Raw genomic sequence first — 15,413 nt, 5'->3', positions numbered from 1 at the left:
CAGAGTACCGCGGAGGCCTTGCCACAGAGAGCGGTGGCGCAGGTGGCCATGAGACGGCCTTTCCTTCCCTACCTCTCGGTGGTTTGACTCGTTTCCGGACAGCCCTGGTGGCAACGGCGTGCCGCCATTGGCTGCCAGCGCGGGGGCGGGGCCAAACGCCATTGCGGGGGCGGGGTTATGCTAAGCATAGCGTTCTGCCGCCTCGCGATTGGTCCACGAGGAGGAGGGGCGGGGCGGCAGCTGGTGGAATGCGACGGGGCGGGGCGTGCTGAAGGGGCGGTATCGCCCCGCGCGGTGAGGGGAGGGGCCTGGCGGCGTCCCGCGGCAGCCGGCGCCGGGGGGAACACGTGTCCCGGCCCGCGGGGCCCGGGGGCAGCCGGCACCGGGGCTACGGGGGAGCTGGAACCGGCCGCTGCGGGAGCCGTGCCCGGCAGGCCCGTGCTGCAGCCCTGGGGCAGCGAGGGGCCGTGCGCGCTGAGGCCCCTCGGGCCGGCACCAGGACACCCCGGTGTGACGCTTTATGGTGCCCCCCCCCTCCGGCGCCACGGGCCCCGGTCCTGCTGTCCCGCCTCAGCCGCAAGCACCAAGGCCGCGGGCTTGGCCGAGCGCGGGAGCCGCCGGCCTTGACCTCCCGGCGTTCCCGCCTCAAGCCCCGCGGCGGGGCCGCGCCGCGGGCCGCTACATAAGCCCCGGCCTGCCGCCGCCGCCCGGTTGCGCGCCATGGCCGCCGTGGGGGGCCGGTGCTGGGCCCGGGGGAAGGGCTGCGGCGGGCCGGGGGGCAGCGCCTGGCGCGGCCTGACGCCCCCCCTGCCCTCGGCCTCCCCGGGGCTTCAGCGGCGGCTGTCCTCGGCCGCCCCCGCGCCGCGCCTCTGCGTGGTGGGCAGCGGGCCCGCGGGCTTCTACACGGCTCAGCACGTCCTCAAGGTACCGGGGCGGGAGGGGGCGGCGGTGAGGGCCGGGGCCTGCCCGCTGGGGCTGCCGGCCTCCGAGGGGGGCGGGGAGGGGTGGGGTGGGCTCCCAGCCCCCCCAGCTAGCTCGGCGGCGTTGGGGGGCAGCCCAAGCCCCACGGAGGCCTCCTGGGCCCATTGGCCTGGGGTGGGTGCTGCTGCCCTGCCCCTGGGCCCTCGGGTCGGCCCCGGCCTCGCCAGGCTGCTGCCAGTTCAGCCCCAGCGATATTTGAGAATCGTATAAACAACAGAGACCTGCCTCGCCCGGAGCTGTTGTCACCCAGTGGGTGACAGGGAGCGTGTGGGACCTGCTGTGCCTCCTCCCCCAGCTGAATTAAGGCCCTCGGGTGACCCTTCGCCTGGGGTCTGTAATCGCTCCCGCTTTGGGCAGTCGGGTCTCTGTTGGAAAATGAGATCCGAGCACAGAACTGGGCTGCTGGCACCGACCAGAGATGCAGCAGCTTAACCTCGTCATTAAACTGTGCTGTGTTGTCTCTGGTACGTGTTGGAAAATAGCTCTTACTAAGCCTCAGGGACAAATTTCAGGGCTGCTTAATCTCCGAAGAGGCTGACTCAAAATACAAGATAACAAAAGCCTTGCGGCAAAACATCTGTCTAAAGCTCCGACCCTGAGGTGACTCGGCTCAGGGGGAATCTCAGGGCATGGGCACCTCTGCCAGGGGCTGGCAGACAGCTTGGCAGGTCCACCAGCACCCAGGGTGCTGTGCTGGCTGCTTCCCAGCCAGTGTGGGGGCTCTTCCGTCAGCCCCCTGGGTGCTGGGGAGCCACCAGCTTAGTGTAGAAGAGGAACTGTGGGGTGGGCTGGAGGATGGAGCCCCCCATGAGATTGCTTGATGGTGTTTGCAGTCATGCTGTCTGCTACACCTTGCCATCTGAGCTGGCAGTAACAGATACAGCATCATCTTGTGCATAGAAGAGTCTGGAAGAGGCTGTTTCTGGCCTTGGTGCAGTGCTCCCTCCTGCCCTGCATTTCCCCCAGCAGCGGGTGAGCACTGCGTGTCCCTGCGGAGCTGCTGGGCTCACGTGGCCTTTCTGTCCTCATCCCTTAACCATGATTTCCTTCTCCTGCAGCACCACGGCGGGGCCCAAGTGGACATCTATGAGAAGCTGCCTGTTCCCTTTGGGCTCGTCCGTTTTGGGGTGGCCCCAGACCACCCAGAGGTGAAGGTGGGTTGCAGGCGAGGCAGTCGCTGTCCTTTGTGGTGCCTCAGGGCTTGCCGTGGTTTGGGGCCGTCACACTGGGGAGGTCCAAATCTCTGTGTCTGTGCTGAGACCCAGCCAGACCATGGCCAGGTGATATGGGATATCTGGTATTAGGGCTCTGGACAGCAGGTCAAAACCAGGGGCTTGTGATGGGAAGTGCTGCTCCTGGTGCTGGTGAGCGTGGCCTGCAGCACAGATGGGTTTCTTTGTACCAGGAAGCTTTATGCCAGCAGGATCTTGACAACTCGCTGCAGTTGCTGTTTGCCTCTGCTCAGTCCGTACCTATTCTGGGTGCCTGGGAGCACCCAGATCTGCTATTAGGGGTGATGGAGTTGGGCTGTCGGTGGCTGGGCAAGGAGAAGTTGAACCAAGTTGCTCTTTGAAATTTTCATTTGCCGTGCAGCAGGTGTGAGTTGTACCCAGGGGTGTCTGCTGTGTCTGAGCTGGGGTAGAGGTGGCTGGAGTGGTAGGACACAGGAGAACCAGGCACAGCAATATCTTGTGGTGGTTTCCTCTCATCCCTGGAGATCCTCAGACCAAAATGCCTGGATCCCGTTGAGCTGAGAGAGGAGGAGTGGACATAATGGATGTGGATTTGGGGCAGCATATCCGTCCTGTTACAAGGCTGAGTCTGGCTGGGGCTGCAGGGGAAAAGTGGTTGTTTTCCTGTGTGGCCCCAGTTGCTCAGACAAAAGGTTTTCGGCACCATCCTGCCCTGTGTTCTGTCTTGATGACACAGGTTTCAGGAAGGGCTGAGATGAGAGGCTGGCAGAGGGGGTCTGGCAGGCAGCACCCTCAGTGGAAGAGGTTGTTTGGTGGAACTCCTTGCAAGCTTCACCTTTGGGAAGTTTTCTCCTACAGTAGGGTTTACTCAGAGGGGCTGAACGTATGGAAAGGGTCCTCTTTTCCCCAGGCGGTGCAAAAAATGGGTTTCCCTTTCTGCAAAGGGTGTCGGAAAGAGCGCCAAGTCGCAGCTGTGCTTATCTTCCCCATGAATTATCTGCAGCCGTTGTTAGATAAGAGTCTCAGAATAACTGACTCGAAGAGGGGGTAAAGCATCTCAAGGCTGGGGTGTCAGGAATGGGGACCTGCTGACAGCAGCAGGCCTTGGCCCCAGCTGTGGCTTGAACATAACTCCCCGGTGCTTGTTTGATCTCACAGAACGTGATCAATGCCTTCACGCAGACAGCGCGCTCGGAGCGCTGTGCCTACTACGGAAATGTCACCGTGGGGAGGGACGTCATGGTGGCCGAGCTGCAGCAGGCTTACCACGCCGTGGTGCTGGTGGGTACCGTGCCTCAGAGCTGGGGCTGCCTGAGCTCCCCAGAAGTCACAGGGAAGGTCTGCAGGGTTGTTCCCTGCTGGGATCTTGGGAAGGGGGTTTGGATGAGGCATTTCTGGGTGCCTCTCCCGGCCTTGGGACAGCTCAGGTGCTATGGAGGCTTGTCTGAAGCCTTGCACGGAGCATGTGCTGGAGCGTGGCATCAGATGCAGCTCCCTGAAACCCCCCTGCAAGGGGCGGTGGTTGAGGAACCTCTTCCCCATGATGGGGGGGGTGGTCGATACCTATTTCAGCCTGACATGGATTTGTCTCTCCTGTTCAGTCCTTGGCTTGTTGTGCTCTGCCTTGGCCTGAGGAGCTCAAGTTTGGCCCTGGAGCCCTGGGGGATGGGGTGGAATGAAGCTCCTGTGCTCGGGCTGTGTTTAGCCCCAGCCCCCGGGAAGGGTTGGCAGCTGTGCAGGGTCCCCAGCAGCATCTGGAAGGGGAGATTTGTGTTTTGGTATCAAAGTCTGCACGCGGCGACATCTCTGACCATGCCTGCTCCCTCTTCAGAGTTATGGTGCTGAAGATAACCGGGTCCTGGGGATCCCAGGTGAGAACCTCTCCGGTGTTTATTCGGCCCGAGAGTTCGTGGGCTGGTACAACGGGCTACCCGAGAACCGGGATGTGAGTACAGTGGTGTGTTTTTGTGTGTTTCCCTGTCCTGCATCCCAATGCAGGCATTCAGCTCCAGATTAAGTCCTGAAAGGCCTGCAATTGGAAAAGATTAGCAGGCACCACGTTAAATCCTTCTTAGATGGTAGAAATGTGAACAATTTGCACATCAGTGAGAGCGGATTAGCTGGCTCTGTAGGTTGGCAGCACGTTTTGGCTGGGCCAGATGGGAACCTGGGGGGGTGATGCTCTGCTTTGGCCTGAGGAGGTTTTTTTGGTTAGAACGGCTCCTGTTCCCAGAGGTGCCATCCCAGGAAGAGAGGGATCGGGATCGGCTGGGGTGCCCAGAGCAGCTGCCTTGCTGAGTCTGCTGGGGGAGGAGGCTGGTGTGGAATTTCCCCATCTGCATCTCCTCTTTTTGGGGAAAAGAGGGTTGAAAGGGAATTTTGAGTGGTGGGAGCAGGTCTGGAGGGGTGGATATCATGGAGGCTGTGTGGATTTGCTCACAGCTGGGTCTTTGCCCACAGCTGAAGCCCAACCTGAGCTGTGAGACGGCGCTGATTCTGGGTCACGGCAATGTGGCGCTGGATATTGCCCGGATCCTCCTGTCCCCGCTGTGCCTCCTCAGGGTGAGTCACAGGGGTACTCCATGCCATGAAGGCAGCCTGGGGCCCAAATTCACTCCCTGCTGGGTGGGTGCTGGTTCCCACCCATCTCAGCAAAATTTCAGACTCTCCTGTCTTTGGGATCGTTCCCCAGGGAAGGCTGTTGCCTCTTGGGTGCACCCGTGGATTCTCGGTCCATAGGGAGTGATCCCAGGCTGTGTCTGTGCCGTGGGTAACACTGCAGAGCTCTCTGGGTTGCCTTGCTGATACCTAGAAAGCTGGGCACTGAGCTTCATCCCTTCCTTTCCTACAAGAAGCAAAGGAGGAGCTGCTTGCCCTTTCCCACCAAACTAGAAGTTTCTCCTATTGGGATTATCTTTTTCTGCTGTAGCTGGGGGCAGAAGCCTGGCTTCTGCTGGTAGCACTGGGCACACTGGTGGCTGGTGGCCCTTTCCTCCTCCTGCTGTGCTCCCCTATAGACAGCTGGGAGGTGGTGTGCACTAGCTGCTCTGTACAGCTGCTGCCCCAGACGCTGGCAGGAAAGGCCCTCCCTCCTGGAGAAACACTATGAGGTTTGTTACAGCTGTGCAACAACTTCCTGTAATAATATATAAATTAAATTTACAAACAAAACAACTTGGAGGCAGTGCCAACCAATGGCTAAAGCCAACTGGGAAGCAGTGCTGTGAAGGACACGGCACTGGAAATGAGTGCCAGGCTGTGCAGGCAGTTTCCTATTAAGAATATTGGTCTGAAATAGTTTATTCTGGTTACCTGGTGTCCCTTCTATTGTGTTTTCTCTGGAAAAAATCTTCTGATCTACACACACACGTTTGAAACAGAGCATGGAGTCGCTGTGAGGTGCCAACTGTTGGTTGAGCCCTGGTGATGCTTGTGTTTGTGCTCGGAGCTGCCTGGGGTGGGTGGGCAGGCAGTGGTTTGAGCTGTGGTTTGCAGTGGGTTTCACCCAAATCCCTGCAGATCCTGAGCTGGGAAGTCACCCAACAGCATCTGCGGGCACCCCAAAATTAAGATCACTGGAAGGCTTTGCTCCATTAGCCCCAAGGTTAACTGCTTGGGTGGATCCCCCAAGGCAATCTCATGAGGTGCTGGCTCGTTACCTCTAGTGCATTATGGCCTTGGAAAATACATTCAGTGATGAGGGACCAGCTGTGCAAATAGCTCTGTGCAAAGGGAGATGACTTATTTTCCATCCTCGCCCAGGCTCTTTGCATGCAGAGCCTGCTTTTCTGCTGATTTTTCACCTTCAGAGGCTCTGCCTTCCCCCCAGATCTGCCCTCGTCCCATTCTCCTGTCTCTGTTTTGCAGAAGACAGACATCACTGACAGCTCCCTGGCAGCTCTCGCCTGCAGCAAGGTGAAGCGTGTCTGGCTGGTTGGGAGGAGGGGACCTCTCCAAGTTGCTTTCACTATCAAGGTACGGCTGAGGGTGCTGGAGGGCAGCTGTGTTTCCCACTGTGGAGCCCCAGGCTGCCTGTCCCTGGTGGGGAGAGGTGGTCTAGGGATGGGTGGGGGACCCAGGCATCTTCCTTCCTGCACCCATATGCTGGCTCCTAGCCTGGACTGCTGGGGAAGGGGGCCTGGGGCTCTTGGATGGCCTCTCTGTGCTGGAAGTAACATCTTCCTGCCCGCAATTCCTAGGAGCTGCGGGAGATGATAAACCTGCCTGGTACCAGACCTGTCCTGAACCCTGCTGACTTCACAGGCCTCAAAAATGCTGTTAAAGGTGAGGGAAGTGTGCCATCCTTCTCCAGGCAGGGCCTCACCTTGACAGGCGAGTGTCCAGGAGCGATCTGGGAATGCTCAGAATGTGCATCAGAGAAATTCTTGCCCTGTGCTTAATGCATGATGTGAAAACTACGTGAGCATGGTGTGGCTTGTCCTCAGAGTGCTAGGAGACCATGAAGACAAGGGAACAACTTGTTTCTCTTGTTTCTGCAGCTACTTTGCTGCTTGTGAGTGATACTTACGCTCGAGTGATAAGAGCAGGAGGTTCAGGAGGGCTGGGGGAACCTTGCAGGAGAGATCCCAAGGCTGTTGATTTAAGAGCTTACTGCAGAGCTCAAAAGAAAACACTGAATTTAGGGGTGTCCAGAGACTTGGTGTTCTCCACAGGCTGCTGCCTCCGAGTACCACTTAGACAGCAAAATCACAGGCTTTGATTTGTGTGTCCCACTGGCCCCAAGCCTCAAGAGGTCTTCTGGTCACTTTGACTTGCAGTTGGTCATCTCAAAGTTCTCGGACTCGCAGTGGCATGACAAACTCCAAATAGACGCCTGCTTACCAAACGGACACTGCCTTGACTTGGCCTTGGCTCTGTGCTGTCCCCCAGGGGGCTTTTGCCATGGTTCCTGTCCTGAAATTCTTTCTCTCTTCCTAGATGCTCCCAGGCCCAGGAAGCGACTGACTGAGCTGATGATCAAAACAGCCCTGGAGAAGCCTGAGGAGAAGACTATGGAGGCACAGGCAGCGGCACCCCGGGAGTGGGGTCTGAAGTTCCAGCGCAGCCCCCAGGAGGTGCTGGCCACTGCTGATGGGAGGCAGGCGAGGGGCATCCGCCTGGCCCTGACCCGGCTGGAGGTACGGGCTGGTGGCGAGGCTGGTATGGCCCTTGGGAATCTCTCCAAAGACAGCTTTGTGTTCCCTGGCTGCTTGGAGTGGCTGCTGGCAGGCTCTCGGGGAAGCCGGTATTACTGACAAGAACCTTTCCCCTTCGAAAGGGAGCTCTTTCCACACTGCGCTGCAGAGAGACCTTTAGCAAATACCCAGGGATCAAGGATGCCAAAGAGGACCAGAGGAGGCTGCTGCTCTGCATCTGGTGACCGGTGCTCAGCAGCCTCTTCCTCCCTCTCTCAGGGCTCGGGTGACTCTGCCAAAGCCGTCCCCACTGGAGATGTGGAGGAGCTGGAGTGTGGGCTGGTGCTCAGCAGCATCGGCTACCGGAGCCTGCCGCTGGACCCGGCGGTACCCTTCGACACCCAGCGTGGTGTTATCCCCAACAGCTCAGGCAGAGTGGAGGGTGTCCCAGGTCTGTATCCGCAGGGATGTGCGTGGGACATGCTGAGCACAGCTGGTGGGTCGGGGGCTTTGGAGTGGGAAGCTCCATTCACCAAGGGCACACATACAAGGTGGCTGCATGCCTCGGTCGGAGGGTGGAAGCTGAGGAAAAGAGCCATCTCTGTCAGGCGCTGAGACCTGGCCCGTTCCCAGCTCGTGTTAGGGGTGTCTGGTTTTATGCAGGGTGGTTTTACTGGGCCTTGGGGTCTGTTGCTAAAGCGATACAGCCCGTACGGCTGCTTAGTGCTGGTCTGCAGGTACACAGATCCCTGTGACAGCACTGTCGAAGGGCTGCGCTCTTCCCACCACAGGGGTGGATGCTTCCACCACCCAGTGCTTGATGTGACACCCAGGGACAGGGCAAGGACTTGCAGCCAGGAGGGTCCATGGCCACGTGCTGGACCGAGCCTGGCTGCTCTGTGTGCCCGTGCAGGTCTGTACTGCAGCGGGTGGGTGAAGAGAGGACCCACGGGCGTGATCATCACCACCATGAATGACAGCTTTGACACGGCCCAGTCTGTGCTGGAGGATCTCAAGATGGGCGTGCTGGACGTGTCCGCCTCCAGAGAAGGCTTTGGGGCCGTGGAGAGCATCCTGCACAGCCGAGGTCAGTGGGAGGGGGTATGAGCTGCTATAGCAGCTGGCGTGAAGGTGTGATGCAGCCCAGCTCCTCCTGGATCGGGGTGTCCTGGGGTAGAGAGTCCTGCAAGCCAGTTTTGGGAGCGGAGTCTGAACCGTGGAAATGTGTTGTGCTGCCGTTGCATTGCTCCCAGGAAGAGCAGGACTTAATTCTCTCAAACTCGGTGTCATTGCTAAGGTTAAGGACCGCTTTCGGGGAAGGGCCATTAAAAGCACAGACCTTGGATAAAGTGTCACCGTCAGCTGCCTAGACAGTGAACTGTTGCTCTTGAGTGATTTTCCTAGTAATCCTTCCAGGAAAGTTGGGGGCAAGATTAAAATGCCCAGGAGAGTAATTTGCTGTTGCTGTGTTTAAAGGCATTCATTTAAAGTGTGTGTGGTTTGCCTCTTAACTGCCTGAGGTTTAACAATGAGCTGGAAGCGTTTTGTCCCCTGAGGTGGTGCTGTGCTCGCTTCTGTTACGGCTCACAAAGGACTGGCTGACCGAGCCAACTGGAACCTGCCATCCCACTCCTCATGGTGTTAAAAATTATTATTCCTTTGTGATTCTGAAGTTGGATGCTGTGTCAGGAAAGGGCAGGGTTTGCTGGCACATCAGGTCCCTGCTAATGGGGAGGTGAGGCTGAGCTCAGTTTTACTTAACAGTTAAGTTCTCTCTCCTGGCTCTCGCCATCACCACAGGGGTCCGTCCTGTTTCCTTCTCGGACTGGGAGAAGATAGATGCTGCTGAAGTGGCAAGAGGCAAAGCTGCTGGCAAACCCCGAGAGAAGATAGTGGATCCTCAGGAGATGCTGCAGCTGATCGGTCACTAAAGCAGCAGTGATGCATGGCACTGGTCCAGCTGGTACTATCCTGTGGCAACGCCAGCAGGTTACTGGGAGCGCCAGCAGGTTACTGGGAGCGCAGGGTTTGTGCCCTGGGGCTGGTGGCCACTGGAGAGGTGTGTGACACTTTAACCTCTCCAGTTAATGATGAACTCTGGGTTCCCAAAGTGAATGTCTCAAAACATCTGAGGCTGCTGGCTGGCCCCGCATCTCTGCAGCTGGCTGCCGCTCCTGGGGGTGATTCTTGTCACTTGTGTCCTTCCAGCATTAATGCATTGGCTGGCGCGGGCAAGGGGAGATGTGCACCTGGCAGGGGTCTTGGCCAGGTGCTTTCCCCAGGACAAGTCACACACAGAAACTTCCTTGTGTCTTGCTGCGTCCCCTTTAAGCCTCCAGCCAAATGGTTGCCTTGTCATTTGTGCCCAAGCAGTCGTCTTTTAATAATAATTGTTTTTTAAATAAACCTTTCCAGGAAAGCTAAATTGGACCTACCACTTGAGTCTGGCTTCTTTGTCTGTGACTGCCTTAATCTCGGAGCGGCCAGGCAAGCACCGCGTCTCCTACCGACACATCCCAGGTCAAGGCAGCTCATCTCGCTTGTTGCGAGCTCTAGGCAAGGGCATTCATTTGCGTTCTGCCTCCCACAGTTAGAACTCAGGCTCTGCCGGGGTTTATCTTGTGGGGTGGTTTGGGATAACGAGCGTGTAATTGCCTTGTTCCGGATCATGAGGTATCCTGTGTTCGCCGGTACCTGCCAGCACTGACTGGTGCAAGCAATGCCTTGAGCCCTTTCGCTTCATTCGCTGCTGGGGTTTTTTTTGGGTCTGTGTGTTTTGAAGCTTATTAAATGCTTCTTTTAGCCCAAATTGACTATGGTGACGGTGTCAGGTTTTAAGCCAGATTACAAGCCGTGAGCTGTAATCTCCTCTTTATCTGTGGCGCAGGGGCCGCGTCAGCGTGGCCCCCTCCCCTGGCCATCCTGCCACCCACGCTGTCCCCAGCCTCTGCAAGACTGCATCTGCTCCTCTGACCGGTGTAAATGGTGACAATGGCAGTTGCTGGTGGCTCTGGATTAGAAATGAATTAGGCTCCACGATGGAGGCAGAGGGTAAATCGGGCCAGGGCAGCCAGCAGGGGTTTGTATCTCCAACCTCCTTCGCCACTGAGCCCTCCCATGGTAAAGGGCTTGCCCACCGGGCACCGCACTCACCCCATCTCTGGCCCAACCTTAGGGAAGGCAGATCTTCAGCTTCTCTTCTCTTCCTTTCCCCCCCCCCCTTCCTTTTCTATTTAAATCTCATTTGCAAACTCATTAAGAAACTCAGGAAATGTGATACTGGGAACTTGTACGCAAACGAGCAATAAAGCTTTTGTCGAACAGCTGCTTGTGTGATGTGGCTCTCGTTACATCTCGTGGCTGATGCAGTCCTAATGCTGAACTCTTGAGCAGGAGATTACATCAGCTCTGGCTTTGGAGGTGAATAAGCTCTTTGCAAAGAGGGGTGTGGAGGTGAGGGGGCTGTGCTCAGGGTGGGGAGCAGCCGTTTCTGTCGATAGCCCAGCCAGAAATGTGATGGTGAAGGGCTGCTTGTGGCTGCATCATATATGCAGGTATTGGGAGGAGATGAGCTGGCTCTTCCCCAGGTTTTTCTTCCACGTTGCCTTGAACGTTGATGTCAGGGTGGTTTTGTGGCCATGACAGAGGCTACCGTGCTTGTGCTGAGCATGGCAAACGGTCCTTCCCAAAGTGGTGATGCTTCCAGGTAGTTTTGGGGCTGGGATAACAGATTAAGGGGAGCATCTTTCTTTGCTGCGCCTGGTGTCCTTGCTCAAGCCAGAACTTGGCCAAGGCCCCGGTGTTAATACTGGGCTGTGGGAAAGGTGTGGGATGATCAAGGTCAGTGAAGGGCGGGGATGGGGGACTGAGCCTCATGGGCAGGGGCAGGATCGTTACGATAATGTAAATCTTTATTCGCTACCTCCAGCTCCCCCTTTGCTGCCTGCATCCCCAAGCCCCAGCCAGGTATCCAGCTGCCTCCCCCTTGCTGTCAGTGTTCTCCATCCTCTCCAGGGACCAAAATGTGTCCGGCTTCCTTGTGAAGGTCCTTATCCCTGGTCGCCGTGTCGTTAGGTGGCGCTGGGAGGCCGGTAACGGGGAGCAAAGAGGGGCTGAGCGGGGATGGAGGGGTGACCTGGCACCCCCGGGGATGGAGGGAGGGGACCCAGCTCTCTTGGTGACCGCAAAAGACCAGCAGGCTGGGGGGGCTCTGAGCGGGCTGGGGAGCCCTCGCAGGTTCCAGCTCACATTTGGGTTCTGCTTTTAGGCATGATTAACCTTGTCTTTACTGCAGGTGTGTCCCCACCATGGTGGTCCGAGGGGCAAGGGGGGGCAGCCTGGCAGGGCAGCCACCCCCTCACCCTCCACTCTCCCAAGGAGGCGGAGGGGCAGCTCCAGAGCCTTTTTCCACAGGGGATAAAGGAGCCAGGAAGGCGATGCTGTGAGTGACACCCGTCTGCTGTTGGAAGGAGGCCTGAAAGTCGTCACCGCCAGCTCTTAATGTGGACTTCCCTGCTCCAGTGAGTTATGGCTCAGCCTAGCTTTAATGAGGCTGCACAAAGCTGGTGGAGATCAGCATCTGGTGAGGGATGGCCTCGAGACCGGCCAGGCAAGGCTGCACAGGCCCCCTCCCGCAGCTCCCTGCGCCGCTTTCCTTGCCCTCGTGTGTGCTGCTCTGAAAGGCAGCCAGGCTGGTACAGAGGAGAGAGAGCTTGTCCTGGGGTGGGCTGGTTCGACAGTAAATGCTATTCAGTTGGGTCTTTGCAACCTCCTCCTGCTGCTTTATGCTGTTGTGCCTCAGTTTCCCTTGTCTGCAGAGCTGTGCAGGCTAGCTCTTCTCTGCCCTGGGGTGCTGCCTTGCATGGGCTGCCAGGAAGCTTGGAGTAATCCAGGGAGGAAGCAGGTCTGAGACACCTCAGAAGCTCCTGTTGATGCTGCATTTTGCAATTACACCTGGGAGGCAAGAGCAGAGGCTCTCGCTGGCTTTGCTAATAGGCAGCTTGCTGAACTTGGCCTTTCCAAATGAGCATTTAGAGCCATGAAGCAGGAGGTTACCTGTGCTCTGGAATAAGGGAATAACCAGCTTGAATCAGGCCTCTGGCCCTGCAGTGAAGAGCTGTGCTGTCATTTAAAAGCCAACTCACACGAACAGAAAAATAGTTGATAAAAGCTTCTCCACAGCGTGGCTAATATATAATTTTCCAGCCCCATCCCTGGAGTTAGCGCGGCCGCAGAGGCGGTGTCCGGCTTTATGCCGTCCCCTCACTGCATGAATCACTGAATTGCGGCATCCGCTGCCGGGAGCCTGGACGAGTCCGTCTGCGCCGGGGCTTCGTCGGGAACAGATGGCTCCGGAGAGTGCTGACTTCAGCGCTTTGGCCGAGCACAAGCATCGGTCCCTGCGTGTACCCTCCCTTCGCCGCTTGCTCTCCCGGGCACATCTTCTCATACTTCATGTGTTCTTCTCTCTAGATCCAGCACTAGCCCTGGGCAGGGATGGCGAACGGGTTAGGGTACCAACCTCTGGGGTCACTGGAGTGGGTTACCCAGACAACTGCTTCCCTCCTGGCACAACATCACCCCTTCTCCGAAAGGACCCCGAGCACATCCTTGGCTCCAGACCCACCAGCAGCTCACGGTTTCCATGTCCAACCTTCCCCAGGCTCTGCGCTCGCCGAAGTCTTGCCTGCGGTCAGAGGACTGTGCTGGGGCAGGCGCTGCTGGGGGTCCCGCAGCAGCAGCAGGGTGGCTTTCTCTTCACTTGGGGTGAATTACTTTGGAAATCGGGGCTGCAAGAATCCATCTCCCAAGGCCAGGAGGGGAGCAGAGGTGAAGGAGATGTAAACTCCAGCAGCTGCTTTCTAGGAGCTATTTAGGGATCTGACAGCGGCAAATAAAGTTATTGGAGGGCAAGGGCTGGTTAACTCCCCAGAAAGATATGATTTCCTCCCTTCCTGGGAAATTTCCATTTTCAACTCCCTGGCTTTGGCTGCCTCATCCCCAACCTCAGGGGCAGTCCTGCAGGCACATGCCACCCCAGGACGAGGAATGAAACCATCCCTGTTTATTTCAGCCGCTTTAATGACTGTGAGGGTGGGACTGGGTGGCAGTGGAGCGGAGCTGTGCTGGATCCATGCCATGCGTGCACCGTGCACTGCACCATCCCTGTGGCCTTGCTCTGCTTTCTGCCTCAATTGCTTTTGTGGCTGCTGGGACCCAAGATGCTGCCCAGCTCTGTGTGGCTATTTCAGCACCAAAGCCCTGAATGCCCTTATGGGATGGAGCAGACCTGGGGGGTGTGGATGGTGCCTGGGGGTGGCCCCAGGAGCTGAAGGCAGCATGGGGAAGGTGGGACAAGGCGAGGTGGGTGCCCAGGAGTAGGAGCGGCTGGGCTCAGACCTTCTTAATTTTTGGCCAGACGTCTGGGAGTTGGCAGCCGATGGGCAGGTCCGGGATGGGTGCAGGTCTGGGGTGGGTGCAGGTCTGGGGCTTAATCTCAGATGTCACAAGTGTCACCTGCAAGACTCAGCTCTGGCAGAGGGACCTGTGGGCATGGTGCTGTTTGCCCTGTCCGGTGTCGGATGCCGTTAGTGGGATGCAGACACCCTTGGGGACAGCCCAAGCGGGCCGTGTCACCCAGCTGGCCACCTGCCCTTCCAGGGCCAGCTCTAGCTTTGTGCTGGCAGTGCACAGATCCAGGTCCTCTCCTTCCCAAACTCCTGGTTTAGGATGCACCAAGTTAAAAACCTTTGGCCAAATTTCTCCTTCAGTTAGGAGGCTGATGGCGGGGGCTTGCCCTGCAGAACTGGAGATATTAAAGACACTGGCTCGAGCTGCGATGCTGCCTCATCTGTGGGTGCGCCTTGGGGGTGGATGTTTTGGATAGGGGCCTGGGAGCTGATGGGCTCCCGTTGACCCTGCAGGGCAGGGGGGCCTAAACAGAGGGGGTTGGGGTGGGATGCACCGTGTGGGGCTTTACTGCAGCGTGGGATGGAAGATGTTGGTGGGCTTGCAGCGGGATGCAAGGAGCCTGCGTAGAGTCTGAGGCACTTCTCGGACACTGGTGTTGGGCTGGATGGGTTAGTGCAAAGCTGGACTAACATCCCTCCCGACACAGTCCTCCCACGTCCCCCTCTCTCCCCTGGCCTCTTCCCTGCAGGAGGTGGCTGCACACCAGGAGCTGTCAGAGCACGGCGCCTTGCATTTATCAACCTGCTTTCAGAGCTTTCTGCAAGAAAAGATGCTGGGAAAAGGTAACAGGGTGATGGAGAAGCTGGCTGAGGTCCCTCTTGGGCTGTGCCATGGGTGAGGGACTCACTGGGATGCTGAGGGTCCCGTGCCAGGGTACCAACCCAGCTGTCTGGAGCGGGGCATGAAGGAGGGGGAAGGCAGCTTTGTGCTTTTGTTATCCCTGCCCAGCCCAGAAAGCCGGGCAAAGAGGGCACAGCATCTCCGGAGAGGGTGGCACCGAGGGGCTGGGGAAGTCAGAGGTTTCCAACCAGGAGGAAAAGTCCAGTTGCGCCTCCAGGGATTGTGGGCTTCATCCCGGGTGCTGTTGGTGCTTCTCTTTCAATCCAAACCTCTGCATCCATCGGGGCAGTTGTTTTGAACGTAAAAAGGTCTTTTGTTGTTTAAATGCTCAGATAAGGTGTTTTGATGGTTGCAGAACAGCTCCCCCAGAAAACTGTTGTGGGTTTTGTTTTTGAACTGCAAGGAGGAGCCAGAGCCGCGGGCCAGGGGTTTGGCTGGGTTTGACTCCTAAGGGAGAGGAGTCGGGGGGTGGGGGTGGGGGGGGTGGGGGGTGGGGGGGGGGTGGGGGGTAGGGAGCGGGCATGCGTGTCACCACCGGTAGTGACCCTTCACTGCTTCTCCCCACTGCAGACACCCTCCAGCTGTGCACCGGACCTGGGTTTGTCTGTTTGTTCCACGTGTGGGTTTTGGGCTGTGATGGAGGTTAAATGTCCCAGGGGATGCTGGAGGGTCATGGGTGTGATGGAGGAGCTGGGTATTGTCCCCGGGGGGTTGCTGCTGCCCCCTTGTCCCACCTGGGTGCTGGTGGCTCTGCTGAGAAATATGTTCCCTATGAAGCATCACTGGGGCTGAA

General features: G+C 57.8%; 1 protein-coding gene across 1 annotated transcript; it reads left to right on the top strand.

Annotated features, from left to right (window-relative positions):
• The first annotated feature begins 311 nt into the window (after positions 1-311).
• Positions 312-9,739, top strand: FDXR (ferredoxin reductase). Its single transcript, XM_056361754.1, has 11 exons — positions 312-924; positions 2,040-2,135; positions 3,333-3,455; positions 4,006-4,119; positions 4,635-4,736; positions 6,042-6,149; positions 6,374-6,458; positions 7,113-7,312; positions 7,589-7,760; positions 8,223-8,396; positions 9,110-9,739. The coding sequence occupies exons 1-11, from the start codon at positions 721-723 to the stop codon at positions 9,238-9,240; spliced, it is 1,509 nt and encodes a 502-aa protein (XP_056217729.1). The 5' UTR covers positions 312-720; the 3' UTR covers positions 9,241-9,739.
• Positions 9,740-15,413: the final 5,674 nt, after the last annotated feature.

The sequence above is a fragment of the Falco biarmicus genome, chromosome 1 (genome assembly GCF_023638135.1).
Source record: "Falco biarmicus isolate bFalBia1 chromosome 1, bFalBia1.pri, whole genome shotgun sequence".
Classification (NCBI taxonomy): Eukaryota; Metazoa; Chordata; class Aves; order Falconiformes; family Falconidae; genus Falco; species Falco biarmicus.
Note: the sequence above shows the minus strand (reverse complement) of the source record. Positions and strands in the feature narration are given on the sequence as shown.